Here is a 13773-nt window from a genome sequence, read left to right on the forward strand (position 1 = left end):
AACGCCACGAGACGGGAGTCACTTTGAGCAATTGGGACACAAAAAGATGAACAAAGAGAAAAAGGGTTCTATTCATCGCACAAAAGACACCTAGAAAACAATACAAGCCTCTTTTCGCAAGGCCAGAGTCATGAAGCAGAGTATAGCTGCTGCCAGCGAGGTCCCAACGCCATGTGATGATGACAATACACAAAAGAGCCTCTCATGCCATAATAAAAATGAGTAATCCTGTCGAGCCGTGACTGTATTATACCAGGGCTGGCAACTGATGCCGCCCTGCTTGGATATCTTACACGCTCGCATAATAGTACGTCGCCCACATCTCCTCGGGCGCCTGGGTTTGGTCCTCCTCGAATCATCAAGTAGATGGCATCGCTTAGAGAGCGACCATGGCGGCACCGACGCCGACGGCGGCGACGAGGTAGGTGCCGACGGCAACGGAGCCGAGGGTGAAGAGGGGCTGGTAAACGTTGCCGGGGGCAGCGTTGCCAGAGGCGCTGGAGCTGGGGTTGGCGGTGGAGTCAACGGGTGCGGTGGCGGTGGCAGCGGCAGAGTTGGCAGCCTCGGCGGAGGCGAGGGCAGTCTTGCAGGTGTCGTTGGTGGAAGAGGGGGTGACGACCTCGGCCTGGCCGTCGAAGTCGCAGGCGGTGCTGGCCTTCTTCTGGTTCTTGTAGTAGGTGTCGAGGACGAAGGCAAGCTTCTGCTCGGCGTTGCACATGCTGTAGGCACCGTAGACACCAGTGGAGGTGTTGGCGGAGATACCGGAGCAGGCTGAGGCGTCGGCACCGCAGATGAAGCCGAACATCTCACCGATGGCAGAAGCCTTCAGGCCGGACTTGGGGGTGCAAGAGAGGCTGGAAACCATGCAAGAGCAGAGGTCCTTGTTGGGGGTGGGGGGAAGGGCCTTGCCGTTGACCTCCCAGTTAGAGCCGACAGGGGGGCACTCGGCAGGCTCGTTGGTGGGGGAGTAGGAGTCCATCTGGACGGCGGAGGGGGTAGCAGCCAGGACGCGGGAAGCAAGAGCGTCGTAGTTCTTCATGGTGGTGGCCTTGCCGTTGGAGACCTTGACGAGACCGTAGTCATTGGCCTCCTGGTGGAACATGTAGACGATACCGCCGGAGAAGACGTCGGTCATCTCCTTCTCGTACAGGGCAGTGGTCTCCTGGAAGATACGGCCCTCGGCACCGTCAGGGATGTTGCAGCCGTACTCGGCGAAGAATACGGGGACGGAGTAGTTCTTGAAGAATTCGACCTGGGTCTCGTAGCCGGAGCCAGCCATGGTGTTCTTACCGCACCAGGAGTAGATGTTGTAGCCCCAGAAGTCGATGGCGGAGTCCTGGTCGCCGCAGTTGAAGTAGTGGGCAGAGTTGTCGCGAATATCAGCGTCATCGTTGGCAGCGTAGCCAACACCCATCCAACGGTAGCCCTTGTCCTTGATGTACTTCTTGGAGTCGCGGACGGCGGCCTTGACGAAGGCAGAGGCCTCGGTGTTGGTCTTGTTGTTGGAGACCTCGTTACCGGCGAAGAAGCCGATGGTGTTGTCGAACTTGGCGAGCTCGTCGATGACGGCGGTGTAACGGGTGTACAGGTCAGTGTTCCACTGAGCGTCGTCACGGTTGATTGAGGTCTTGGGCTCTCCCAAGTCGGAGACGACGTAGATGCCAGCATCGGAGAGGAGCTTCATGCAGGCGGTGTGGTCGGCGGTAGGGTCGATGGCGTAGGTACGGATGGTGTTGGTGCCAGCCTTGGCCAGGATGGGGACGTCGCGCTTGCAGGCGGTCTCGTCGGCCAGGGGGTCCTTGAACTCGCCAGTCTTGGACTCACCACCGGCGGCGGCGGTGTCCTGCTGGTAGGCGATACCCTTCATGTAGAACTGGGTGCCGTTCTCGTAGAAGAACTTGGTGCCCTGGGAGGGGGGTTAGCTGGCTGTGACTGGAGAAAATAATTGGATTCGGGGGCATCGGCATACCTTCATGACGATAGGGTCGAGAGCAGCGGCGTTGCTGGCGAGCAACAGGGCCGCGGAAACGGCAGCAGCGACTTTGCCCATTGTGACGGATGTGTTTTTGGGTTGGTTTGGTGAAGCGGTGGAAGTTCGGTGGTCGGGATCGATGCGGGAAGATATCGTCGGTCGGGTGGATGACGTCGGAGACCTAAATCAAATCGGAGACTGGAGAATTCCTTGGGCGCGACGAAAAGGGTGGTAAAATAACGAGTTCTGGTAATGAGTGTGTGAAGTCGAGTTTTTGGTTGGATTGGTGATGAAATTAAAAGAATAGGGTTCAGAGACACAACATTCGGCAAGATGAATCAAGCGCAATGAATATTTCTCTTCTCTCCTAAAAAGAATAGTTCCCCTAAAAAAATGAAAAAGCGATTGTTGAGGGAGTGACGGTTTAGAGGAAATACACGGGGGAGGGAAGAGGAGAAGTAGTAGGAGGAAGGAGGCGATGTGAAGGGAGGGAGCGACGGTAGAAAAGCAGTTGGAAACGGGCCCTGGAATGGAATATCTTGGCGAAGCGGGTCCTGCTCCCATCCGTATCCTCGTACCGTTTCCCTCCCCCGTCACCCGCCTCCACCGGCAGCCCCAGTGCCCCAGTGCTCCATTGCTCTAGGACTCTCCAGTTAAGAGAGATTGGGGAGGATGCAAGTGCCAAATGGGATCGCCTGGTGTGCCTGGGTAAGCAGCAAGAAAGCAGGCTAGACCACCAAGGACGTGGAATTAACAGCGGGCAACAAGGTGCAGCAACTGGCCCTCTGCCCTCTGCCAGAGACTGCGGGTGCAGGCTGCAGGGTTGCGGCAGGGAAGGCGCCAGGAACACGGACAGGGGTGTGGGGGGGGGGGCCAGGGGCGCCTTCCTTCCTGGTTGGTGCCACTTTGGGACTAGCCCCTTCCTTGCAGGTAAGCTTGAAGGTTCTTTCCTCGTCTTCTGTGTCTGTTCCTTCTTTCTTTAGCGGTCCAGCAGCAGCAGCAGGTGCGATGCGATGGAAGCGCGGAAGGAAGGACAGTGTGAGTGATGAGTCTCCTCCTTCCTTCCCCTTCTTCATCCCATTCCTCACCTCATCCCATTCCAATTACTTCTTACCTAAGCTAAGGTAAGGTCCTAAAGGCAGGAAGGAACCCGTATTCAAACGGTCGTCGCACGTTTCGAGGAGGCGCAGCTGTTTAGTCTGTCTTGTTCACTGCTTCAGCCCTTCGCCAGAAACCACAAACCACCGCATCGCATCAGACTGAGGCGGTCGACATGGTACCTGAAGCCGCTGCGAGACATGGCTGGATCACGAGGTACCTGCGTACCTACCCAGTCACGCATCACGCATCACTCTCCCGACCAGACCTACTGCATAGTGGCCCCCCGGGAACCGCCCAGGCCAGGTTCATCTCGTTTCAAGCCTGTGAGAGCCTCCTGCCTGCCACAGTCCATCACAGTGCGCAACAGTGTGCAAACGGTCAGCAATGACGGATGACACAACGGGCGACATACCGCTCCATCTGGCTGCCACACCATCTGCAACGGACAATGCTAACGAGCCATCATTTCCTTGCCCTTCCACCACCATCAACACTACTCTGTATGCCATGACCGCTCTCTGCTCCTCTCCCCCAAGGCCGTTAGTCAAAATGGCGAGAAATAGGGGCAATCTCCACACAGGTGAGCTTCGGCCTGGAGTAGCGGCTGATTTTCTCAGACCGGGACCTACGGACGCCGGCCCCCCTACCACCCACCACCACCCCATCCACCCATCCACCCATCATCGCACATCCCTCCGGTCAATGATGCAGGCATCGAGTACCGCCCGTCACGGTCCAACGGTAAATCATCGCCAATAGTCCTCTGCATCACTTCCGCCGCCTGCCTTCGCCATACCTGAGTAGCACTCGACAAGCTACCGCAGTATTGCCGCCAAGCACCGACTCGCCATCGCGCTCAAGCATTGGCATTTCTTGCCGTCCATTCTGCGCCTCTTTTTATCCCCCAAGACCCCCAACTCCCGCTGTCAACCCGCCCCTCCATCTGCCAGACTTCACATCGGGGATCGCACGGTCGAGGTCAAACTCATTTCAGCTGTCTCTGCCCAGCCCGCCGCCCAGCGCGACACCGTCTCTCCTTCAGGCCGTCCAAGATCTTGGAGAGCGCTGCCAATGCGAACTCATCAGCGAAAGGCCGCTCGGCCAAACACACGTCGAATGGGAAATCAGTCGCCGACGGCACTCCTTGCAATCGTTATTACAATCAACATACGGCCATCGGATATTGCTCCACATCAGTCCGCCTTCCCTGTGTCCCCCTAACTCCCCCGGGGGGCACAGTGGCACTTCATCAGAATGAACCACATGCAATGGCACAGCAAACATTGGCCGAACCAAGAACACCAAACATTACGAAAGACCAACAACACAAGACATTGCCGACGGACGGTCCAGATCTCCCGTAGACCTGCACCACAGCCACTCCTCGCCATCCACTGAGGAGACCATGCCTGGGTGCTTGCGAGATTCACAGAGGGGCCGTTGGCGCCAAATTCCAATCTCGGTCCAGTCCACAGGCACTGTCACGGACGTCCACCTCCAATCATCCCACACGTCCAACTGCCACCCGTCGTCCATCGCGCATCCATCCATCAACATCGAACCAACCGGTCCGATGTCTTGCGCTACCTATATCCGTACCTAAGGTAGGTGAGTGGTGACTTGCTGTCTCATTCTTCTATGACGACGCACGCTACTGTGCCAAGCTGCATAGCCCTACTGCACTGCAGACTCGTCCTTCGTATTTTAGACTTTGGCTTGAGTTTGGGAAAAGTTCAGCGTAATCACGACGAGACCAGACGACGCAAGTCAGGCAGAATGACGATGATCGATGCAGCAACACATCGAAATTCCATCAACCCCCAAAAGAATACGAGGCACACTGCAGGACGGCCTCCAAGGTCTCCTACGAAACCACCATCCAACCATCCATCCATCCATCCCATCCCATCCCATCCCACCCAGGCCACCCGAGTCAGAAACGTACAGTGCGCAGTAGAAAAGGAATAAAATACCAACAAAAATAGTGACGGCGGCGGGAGTCAATTAACTCTCTTTTCTTGGGGCCACCTTAAGTTAATTTACGCGCTTTAGCCCAAACAAGACGTCCAGTGGAGCCGAAATTGGCCCAGCACACCCGATTCGACAAGTCACCCGCCTTCATTGGCACCACCTGGAATTTGATGTTCATGCTCCCAGTCCACTCACTACCTACAATCCAGTTCTCGGTGCAAGGCAGAGACAACTGCCAGGCCTGGCACGACCGTGACTGTGAATCGATAATTGTGGTCTTTCAGTGGACCGACCGACACTTGATCATCTGCCATGCAGCACCATCACCCAACAATCCTGCTCCAGTCGACATGTTCATCATTGCTTGTTTTTCTTGTTTCTAAATCTATCCTCTGTCTCTGTCCCTTCTTCACAGGTTGACTAATCGCGTGTCCAAAATAAATCCATCGCACATCCCCATCTCTGGCATTGCTTATCAAACTTCCGGCAGTGCCTGTGCTGTGCCCCGTTGATGTTCATCCCAGCCCGCCAAAACTCTGAAGCGAAAAAGTCTCGCGTTTGTCCCTACTCCGTCGCCCCTGATTGCCCGGGTTCACGCTGTTATTATTGGTAAACCCGCGTTTCGCCCCTCCATTACCGTGTTTCAATCAATCCAAATCGTCAACAACAACCACAGCTGAGCATTGCCATCGCACTTCAGTCTTTCAGCTCCTCATCCCACCCGTCCCGCTGAACCTCCCTCGAACCAAACGCTCCTCCCGCGGCCTCCTCGCAGCGGAATCCCCGGTCGCCGCCTCGCCTCACCCGACGTCTCGTTCCATGCCCGACCAGCACCAGCCCCTGGGTCCCCCCCCGTAGTCCGTGTCAAGTTGATGGGGTCGCGCTCAGTCGCTCGCTGATCGAGATTTTTTTGCTGTTGCCCACAGTGTGCTGTGCTTGCTGTTCCATCGCTCGACGTCATCGGTGGACGCTCCGTCTTGTCAATCTTCATCTGCCCAGCGTAGCGTTCGTCCCGCCGCCGTCACTCGTGTCGTCGCACCGTCCGTTATCGTATCGTATCGTATCGTATCGTTCGCGATCGTCAGAGAAGGGGGGAGGGATGTCCCCAAAAAAAACAAGAAAACCAAAAATGTTTGATTTCTCGCTCAGCCCTTTTTTCGTGTATCTCGTCTCGGCGAGTTAATCTGCGCATGCGACCCCGTTAACCCCCCGAAAGTATGGCTGTAGGAACAGCGGCCCGCACAGATCAATCACCATTTGCCGGTGATCTTGAAGTAGGCCTTGCCCACGCCGTAGCAGACGCCGTCCCAGACCTCGTACGTCTCGCGCCAGGCTGTCCTGAGCGGGTTGCGCCCCGAGCGTCCGTGTCGGTATGTCTGGCTGACGGTCGTCATTGTCTTTTGTGTGTTGTTTCCCGTTTGTTGGTGGTGGTTGTGATGGTTTCTTGATGGTTTGTGGCTCTAGTTTGCTTCGTTCTGATGAGATCTCTGCCTCTAGGTCTTGATGATTTCTTCAACGGCCTTGACCTGTGAATTATATATTTCTAGGCATCATCAATTGTTGTCAGCCTACCTGCTCTCAACAGTCACACACACATCTGCCCGCCGCATCGCCGCCCCGGCCGCAGCACGGCAGTAAGTCACGGGCCACCTCACCTCCCGCTCCCGCGCCGCAGCCACACAGGCATCCGACAAAAGCACACTGCAGGGCAGCCAAAAACTCCGCCGGCCCTTACCCGCCTGACAGCGGGTTCCACTGTAGCGCGAACAGGCAAACCACACGCACCCGGCCGGCGGTGCACCACACCACATGCCCGCACGTCAAGTGGCTGAAGGCACTCGCCGGTCTCTGTCATTCGTTGGGGGGTAGGTGTAGCTTAGGACGGATACTTCCATTTCTACTTCTACTTCCCCGCGTCTGCGGCCAGTGTGTGTGGTACAGCCCGACTTCAAAGTGCTGAATAAGGCAGGATGGGCGGCGGGCTTCTTGGTGAGGCGTCCGCTGCTTGGTTGAATATCGCTCAAACCTGGGGATTGGCTGACGAGAGGGCAAGCTTTTTTTGGGAGGATTCGCATGCAATGTGCTTTTGAAGATGTGCCTTCCTGTCGGTGAGCTTGGTGATCGTCGCTTGACGTATTCTCTCACCCGTATGCTCTTTGCTGCACTTCAGCTCCCGCAACCCCACAAGCCTCCGAATCTTTTCTTCACTTTGAATCGTAAATTTAAAGACCGAGGATGGTGATCTGTGTGAGTTTGGCAACGTGGCTGCCGCCTGCGGTGTCAGTGTCGCCTGCCTGGGTTGACCGCATCTGCGCAGAGGGTCTTGAGCGGGCTTGTCTCACCGCACATCACGGGACGGGTGCGAACCTCATTCGCCACATCTGCTTTTGACATCACGCAGGTTGGTAGGCTTGGGCTAGGAAGCGAGTGATATTGGGAAGAAGCTATCTCGAGTGTATGACTCGACGGATGATTTTCCTTTTCCTCCCGCTTGCCACACATCCTTCAACCACGTGCAATCAAATCCTTCAATATCCTCGACATCTGTCCTGTGGACCGTAGCAAGTGTGTAAGTAGAAATTGTGGCACAGCCTCTTCCTCTGTTTCGAACCACCGGTGTAGGTGTCGCGTGGCTCATGAGAAGCGAACCGGGCCACTCCTGAGTCTGATCGGAAAGGCGCGTGATATCTAAGCAAGTGTCTGTCGTAATGTCGTCATATCGCATTGGACAAGTGTAAATGTGTTTATCCTGTTGCGCAAAAGTCAGCCTTGTCGTTCTTGCCTTCTGAGGTTTTGAGGTATGACTGACAATATTCGAGACAGTAACTCGGATCAGTCACTGTCCGCCTGATATTCAACGAGAAATGAGGCGAAGTAGTTGCGACTTCAATGTTCTAATCGACCCGAAGACGCTTGGTGCCTATTTGTACATGTCAGCGATGTGTCTAGTAAGTAACATTTCTGATCAACGTACCTCTGGGGCTGACATCGGTCACCTGGATGGTGAACTTGCTATCACCCGCGGTGATGGCAATCTCAACGGGCTGCTTGCCAGTGTCATGGTGGACTGCATTCTGTGCCTGGTTGTCGGCAGGAGCACTGTCATAGATAGTGACGATGGGCGACATAGCCATCTTGCGTTTGGGTTTTCTGATAGTCTTGGGCTTGGTGGGCGTCTCAGGGGGAGTGGCAGGCGCCTCCAAGGCAGCAGGGCTGTTCTGCTTGGAAGCATTCTTGCTCTCCCGGTCCATGAGGAACAACTTGTGGCGATCCTCGAACTGCTCAGTGGTGACGTAGTCGCAGTTGGGGGAGCCGCTCGAGTGCTCATCGAACGGATCGTCATTCCGCTTCCATTGCCAGGCTTGCATCTTGCACGAGAAGCAGGTGACACTATCGGGCGTCTGCGTCTCGTTTCCAGTGAAGAAGAAGCCAGCCCCAGCCATGTCCTCGGGGCGGAGGGTGTTGACGGGCCACTTCATGCCCTCGCCGTCGCCAGACTCGGAGCCCGTGGCGTGGAAGGTGAAGAGGCGCTCGAAATAGGTCTCCATTCTGCAGGTTGTACGAAATGTAAAGAGCGTGAAGAAGGAATGAATGGAGAATGAGGTAGTAAGTTGGTCAGAAAGGAGTGGCTGCTTGTGCAAAAGGAGAGTCTGCTTAAAGCTACTGTGGTTATGGGAGTGAAAGGTTGAAGGGAGCGAGAGGGTTGGGGCAAGAAGAAAAATAGTCGTGGAGCGAGAGTTGGATCGGCAGGGGCAAGAGCAAACTTTTGCTTTTTTTTCAAACCGTTTGGAGTATTGAAGAGAAGGAGCGACCTAGGTTGTAGAATAGTGTCGAGATGTGCGCTTTCCTGCTTTGCTGAAAAGACCTCTGGGGCCTAGCGGAGGAAGATGGGACGAAATGCTGGCAAAAGCAAGCTTCTTCAGAACCGGTAATAAGGACCATGGGTTACTGTGGATGTCTTGAGATTCAAAGAACATGTTGATAGATCTTTCACCTGTTACAAGAATTGTTCTCACTCCCCTGATGCTCATATTGTAAGTTTGTTTTTGACGTGGATTCCACAGTTCTGCATTCCAGGACGGATGCTGAAGGTCGGAAACCTTGCGGATTGATTTCAGCAATGGCGAGTCGCTATGAATATCACAGAGAAAACGACTGGAAAAGAGGAAAGTGTAATCCGTGTTCCATCACAACGACGCACCGAGAAGCTCCCCCACGACTTCAATGGTGTCCTTCTTCTCCTTGACCCAATACTGAATCGAAGCCAGCCCCGTCACAATAACCATGTCCATATCGATACTCTGTGGCGGCACGTACACCTCAAAAGTCGGGCTCGTCCCATTCCCGTCAGGCTTCCTCTTCCATCTCGCCAATAGCCTCCCATTCCCGTCCTCCATGAAGATCGTCCCTGTGGAGCCCGTCCAACTCGACAGTCTCCAGCTGTACCGCACTCCCATGTAATCAAAATCGTGTCCCATGCCCAGATCATTGCCTTTCATCTTGAAGGGCATACCGCGGAAGACAACGTCGATCTTTGAGGAGAGCGAGTGCCGTTGCGCCGTGCCAAGGGCCTGGTCCGACATTTGCTGCGTGCGAGGATCGGCATGGATGACAGCGATGGACTTCTCGTCGTTGTTGTGCAGGATGTAGAATGGTGTCGCGAAGCCAGTGACCGGATCGATGCGGTCGATCGTCGTTTGGGCTCCGCCGAAGCGTTTGTTAACGCGGAGGACTTCGCATGGGGGCCCGGTCGGCTGAGGCTCGTCGCTCTTTTGCAAAAATGGCATGATGCTGGTCGCGTTTGCTGCTTATTTGGTATAGAGACTGATGTTAACTTAGTGAATTGGTGGTGAGTTGTGTGTTGCAAATCGAGAAACTGTGATGGAGGAGCTCGGCAATATTTTATCTTCAACCTGGAAGCCACCGATGTCAGCATGCCTGCTGGATAAAAGCTCTATCGGTATTATTCAGGGTAAGACATCCTGCTTGGCGCCCGCAGTTGCCGCCGATAGACACAGCCAGCGATGCTTAGCCATACTTGAATGCTGACATTCACTAGGGTTGGTAATCTGTAGGGCTGATGACGTGAACTGAAGCGGATTTTGGCCGTCAATAACATGGAGTTTTTCTGTCGACGAGTTGGAACATGCCTGGCAGCTGAAGCTTGGCATGCGTAATTTGACCTCTGTTTGAAGGCGACCTAGACGTTCCAGTGGCTGAAGAGCCTCGGAGTTGTGCTGATTGGACAATGCCACAGTTCAGAGGCTAGGAATTATGTGGCTATGGAAAGGGCTTGTTGCTTTTTTGAGATAATGGAGTGCAAGCTGACACCTTAGCGCGACGATCTGGTGAATTGACAGCAACGACTTGCTACTTCCTAAAACGGAAAAAAGTCGGTTCTACGCTGTAATCAAACCTGATGTTACTGGAGACTTGACGCAGAATAGGTTATCTTCTCGTGAGCAGCCAAACTCTAGGCTTCGTTGACGAACAAGACAATGGAAGGATCTTCTTAGGCAGTCATTCACGAAACCACAGCCGCAGCCGACATTTCGTCTGTCGGAAACTGGCTATGTCCCTTATCTACACGTATGGCTCTACTTCTAACACACGATTCTTAGGCTTGGTGAATTTGGTCCAAAGTCATGCTTCACAGAACCTCAAAAATCTTGTACATGCCCCATAGCTGAAGACGGTCTTGATGTTAGACATGCATGGCTCACTTCACGGAGCTGCGCAGCCACACTTGAAATTGCCGCAGAACAATCAGATCAGCTTTGTCAAACAGGCGGCCGTATGGATGAATCCGAGCATCTCGGGCTGCGTCCCGACATCGATGAATATTTTCGGGTTGAAGTAGCGGTGCGCGGAAATTCGCGAGACTCGGGAATCGGCGCTGACCAATCAGAGGCTGCGGATTCTGGTGTTTAGCACGATTTGGGCATTTTCGCTCCCAAATCCGGCTCGACCTTCCCTCCCTCGTCTCCACCTTCAGCTTCAACATCGTCTCGACATTCCCTCCCAGTCACTAACATCGGTTGCGCTTCGCGAGAGACTCGCTCAAGATGCCGTATAAAATGGGTGATTTGGCAGAAATCTTTCGCTCAAGGCTAACAATTGTTGCATTTTCATTTTCGGACCCTTTGAATCATCGGCAATTGCTTGTTTCGTTTGCTCAGGTTGAAACCACCGGCACCAACTAAGATGACCGTCCTGCAAACTCTCGACATCACGGAGGCAACTATCGGCCAGTTGCAACATGCACTGTCCACAACAAGATTGACAAGTGTTGACCTCGTGGCACGCTTCCTACATCGCATTGGGAAGTATGACTGCCGGGGCCCGCTCCTCAATTCGATCTGCGTTCTCAATCCCAATGTCTTTGAAGAAGCCCAAGCCTCAGACGACTACCGAGCCTCTGGGCAGCCAGCTCGACCCCTTGAAGGCATTCCTTTCACGATAAAAGACAGCTTTCAAGCCAAGGGTCTCACAGTAGCCGCAGGCTCACCGGCATTCGAACACCTCGTCTCGTCGTCTGACGCGGCCGTCGTGAACCTTCTCCGCGAGGCTGGCGCCGTGCTCATTGGAAAGACTAATATGCCACCTATGGCTGATGGTGGCAGTCAAAGAGGCCTCCACGGCAGATCTATCAGCCCATACAACCCGGAATACCTTTGCACAAGCTTCGCTTCCGGTTCATCTTACGGATGTGGCGTGGCTACCACGGCGTCGTTTGCTCCCATCAGTTTTGGCAGCGAAACCGTCTCATCAGGTCGAGCGCCGGCCTCGCATAATGCTCTCGTTGCTTACTCCCCTTCAAGAGGGGTCATACCTTCTCGAGGGCTCTGGCCGTTGTATCCAACGTGTGACGTTGTCGTACCCTACACCAAGTCAGTGGCAGACATGCTCAAAGTTTTGGATGTCATTGTCGTCGACGACAAGAATCCGAGAGGCGACTTTTGGCGGGAACAAACAACTGTTCCTGTCCCCCAGGTTTCAGACCTTCGCCCTCGTAGCTACAGCAGTCTCATGGACCCTGACTCGTTGAGGGGCAGACGCATCGCCGTTCCAAGGTGCTACATCGGAAAGCAGACGTCGTCTGGCTACTCGGTGGTTTGCACGGAAGCCACACGTCTACTGTGGGAACAGGCTCGGGCCGATTTGGAAACGCTAGGAGCAACTATAATTGAGACGGACTTTCCCATGGTCGAAAAATACTCCAAGCAGGACTTCCCAGGACAGGCCGCCAACGTACCGGGAATGCCAGACACGTGGATGGATACCGAGCGATGCCAAATGATTGCCACCGCATGGGATGATTTTCTCAAGTACAACAACGACCCAGCCTACCCACGCCTAGAGACCGTGGATAGCCGAAAGATCAACCCCGGATTTGCGCCAATGGATGACCCTGCAGACTTCACCGAGCAACAGAATCACGTGCGATACGAGGAGATGATTGACTTTATTCGCAAGCGGCCCGAAAAGATCCAGGACTTGCCCGGATGTGCCGAAGCATTGGTAGCCTTGGAGGCCGCCCGCAAGAGAGACTTGGAGGATTGGATGGACGAGAACAAGTTCGACGTCCTCGTCTTTCCTACTAATGGTGACGTCGGAAGGGCTGACTCCGAGGAGAAGCGCGATTCAATGCTGCATACGCTGCAAGATGGCGTGAAGTACTCCAATGGCAATCGAGCGATGAAGCACCTCGGTGTGCCGGCGGTGACGGTGCCAATGGGGACTCTATCTGACAAGAAGATGCCCGTTGGCCTGACTTTTGCTGGAAAGGGCTGGAGTGATAGTGATCTTCTTCGATATGCGTATGCGTATGAGACTGCGACAAGACGCAGAGAAAGCCCCCCAGCGACGCCTCGGCTGCAAACCGACATTGTAAAGCTTTCCGGGGGATCTTTACTCGGAAGGGTCAGTCCGGACTTGAGGATCAAAATCCTCCACGTGGAGGATGTCGATCGAATAGGTCTGGAGATCCGAAAGGTTTCGATCAAGGGCTCGGTTCGTGCGAGCGATCCTGCTGTGGTTACCGCAAACATTCAAGTATACGCCAATGGCGAGCTGTCTTCCCCGGTTGAGATCAATGGGGACACGTGGGGTTGGCAAACTGAGTTAGAGCGGGAACCTGTGATGGAGAAATACCCGACTTCTGGAAAGGTTCCAAGAGATCAAATCATGTTGGTGATTGTGGCTAGAAATTCGAATGGGAGATCGGCTGGACAGTTGGTCATGGTCGATTAATGTAATTCTTCTGACACGCCGAGAATACCCAACAACTGGCTCCTCAAAAACAGATAGGTGGGACACATCCTTGCATATATCATTGAATAAGCTTAATTGTGGCTACCTAGCGCTTGCGCTTCCGGTTACCTGCTCGGGCAACTCTCTGACCCTGCTGACCAGGGGCCTACTACTCTCGTCTCCTTGAGAACCCTTATGATCAAGATCTCTGACATCGGCAAGTGGGTAGCACCTGCTAGATCTGGGAAGTCCGAGTCGGTTATGCATAAGAGTGGTTCATCCCCTCGGTATCCCACCGGTCGATGCATCATAGTATTCCCAAAGGAGCATCCGATATATCAGTCTTGATGCAGAATAAGCAGCCAAAGACTGTTATATACCACCGGCAACCCCGCTCTGGAGACAGACTCAACATTGGGTTCGGTTCATCTGATAAGATTAGATGAGATATGATCGACAGGATATCCCACTGGCGG

General features: G+C 54.3%; 4 protein-coding genes across 4 annotated transcripts; 1 reads left to right on the forward strand and 3 right to left on the reverse strand.

Moving 5' to 3' along the window:
* Positions 1-376: 376 nt before the first annotated feature.
* Positions 377-2050, reverse strand: CGCA056_v008975 (1,3-beta-glucanosyltransferase; the record flags this gene model as incomplete). The annotated part of the gene is made up of 2 exons (XM_037324222.1): positions 377-1906; positions 1970-2050. The coding sequence occupies 2 exons, from the start codon at positions 2048-2050 to the stop codon at positions 377-379; spliced, it is 1611 nt and encodes a 536-aa protein (XP_037177800.1).
* Positions 2051-7938: 5888 nt separating this feature from the next.
* BIRC7 (Baculoviral IAP repeat-containing protein 7) lies at positions 7939-8592 on the reverse strand (the record flags this gene model as incomplete). The annotated part of the gene is made up of 2 exons (XM_037324223.1): positions 7939-7964; positions 8019-8592. 2 exons carry the CDS (start codon positions 8590-8592, stop codon positions 7939-7941), a joined length of 600 nt encoding a protein of 199 aa, XP_037177799.1.
* A 639-nt stretch (positions 8593-9231) lies between these two features.
* Positions 9232-9831, reverse strand: CGCA056_v008977 (uncharacterized protein; the record flags this gene model as incomplete). Its single annotated transcript, XM_037324224.1, has 1 exon — positions 9232-9831. One exon carries the CDS (start codon positions 9829-9831, stop codon positions 9232-9234), a length of 600 nt encoding a protein of 199 aa, XP_037177798.1.
* A 1417-nt stretch (positions 9832-11248) lies between these two features.
* On the forward strand, positions 11249-13297 carry gatA-8 (Glutamyl-tRNA(Gln) amidotransferase subunit A; the record flags this gene model as incomplete). The annotated part of the gene is made up of 1 exon (XM_037324225.1): positions 11249-13297. One exon carries the CDS (start codon positions 11249-11251, stop codon positions 13295-13297), a length of 2049 nt encoding a protein of 682 aa, XP_037177797.1.
* Between the last annotated feature and the right edge of the window lie 476 nt (positions 13298-13773).

Source organism: Colletotrichum aenigma (assembly GCF_013390185.1).
Source record: "Colletotrichum aenigma strain Cg56 chromosome Unknown KSG_Cg56_contig05, whole genome shotgun sequence".
NCBI lineage: Eukaryota > Fungi > Ascomycota > Sordariomycetes > Glomerellales > Glomerellaceae > Colletotrichum > Colletotrichum aenigma.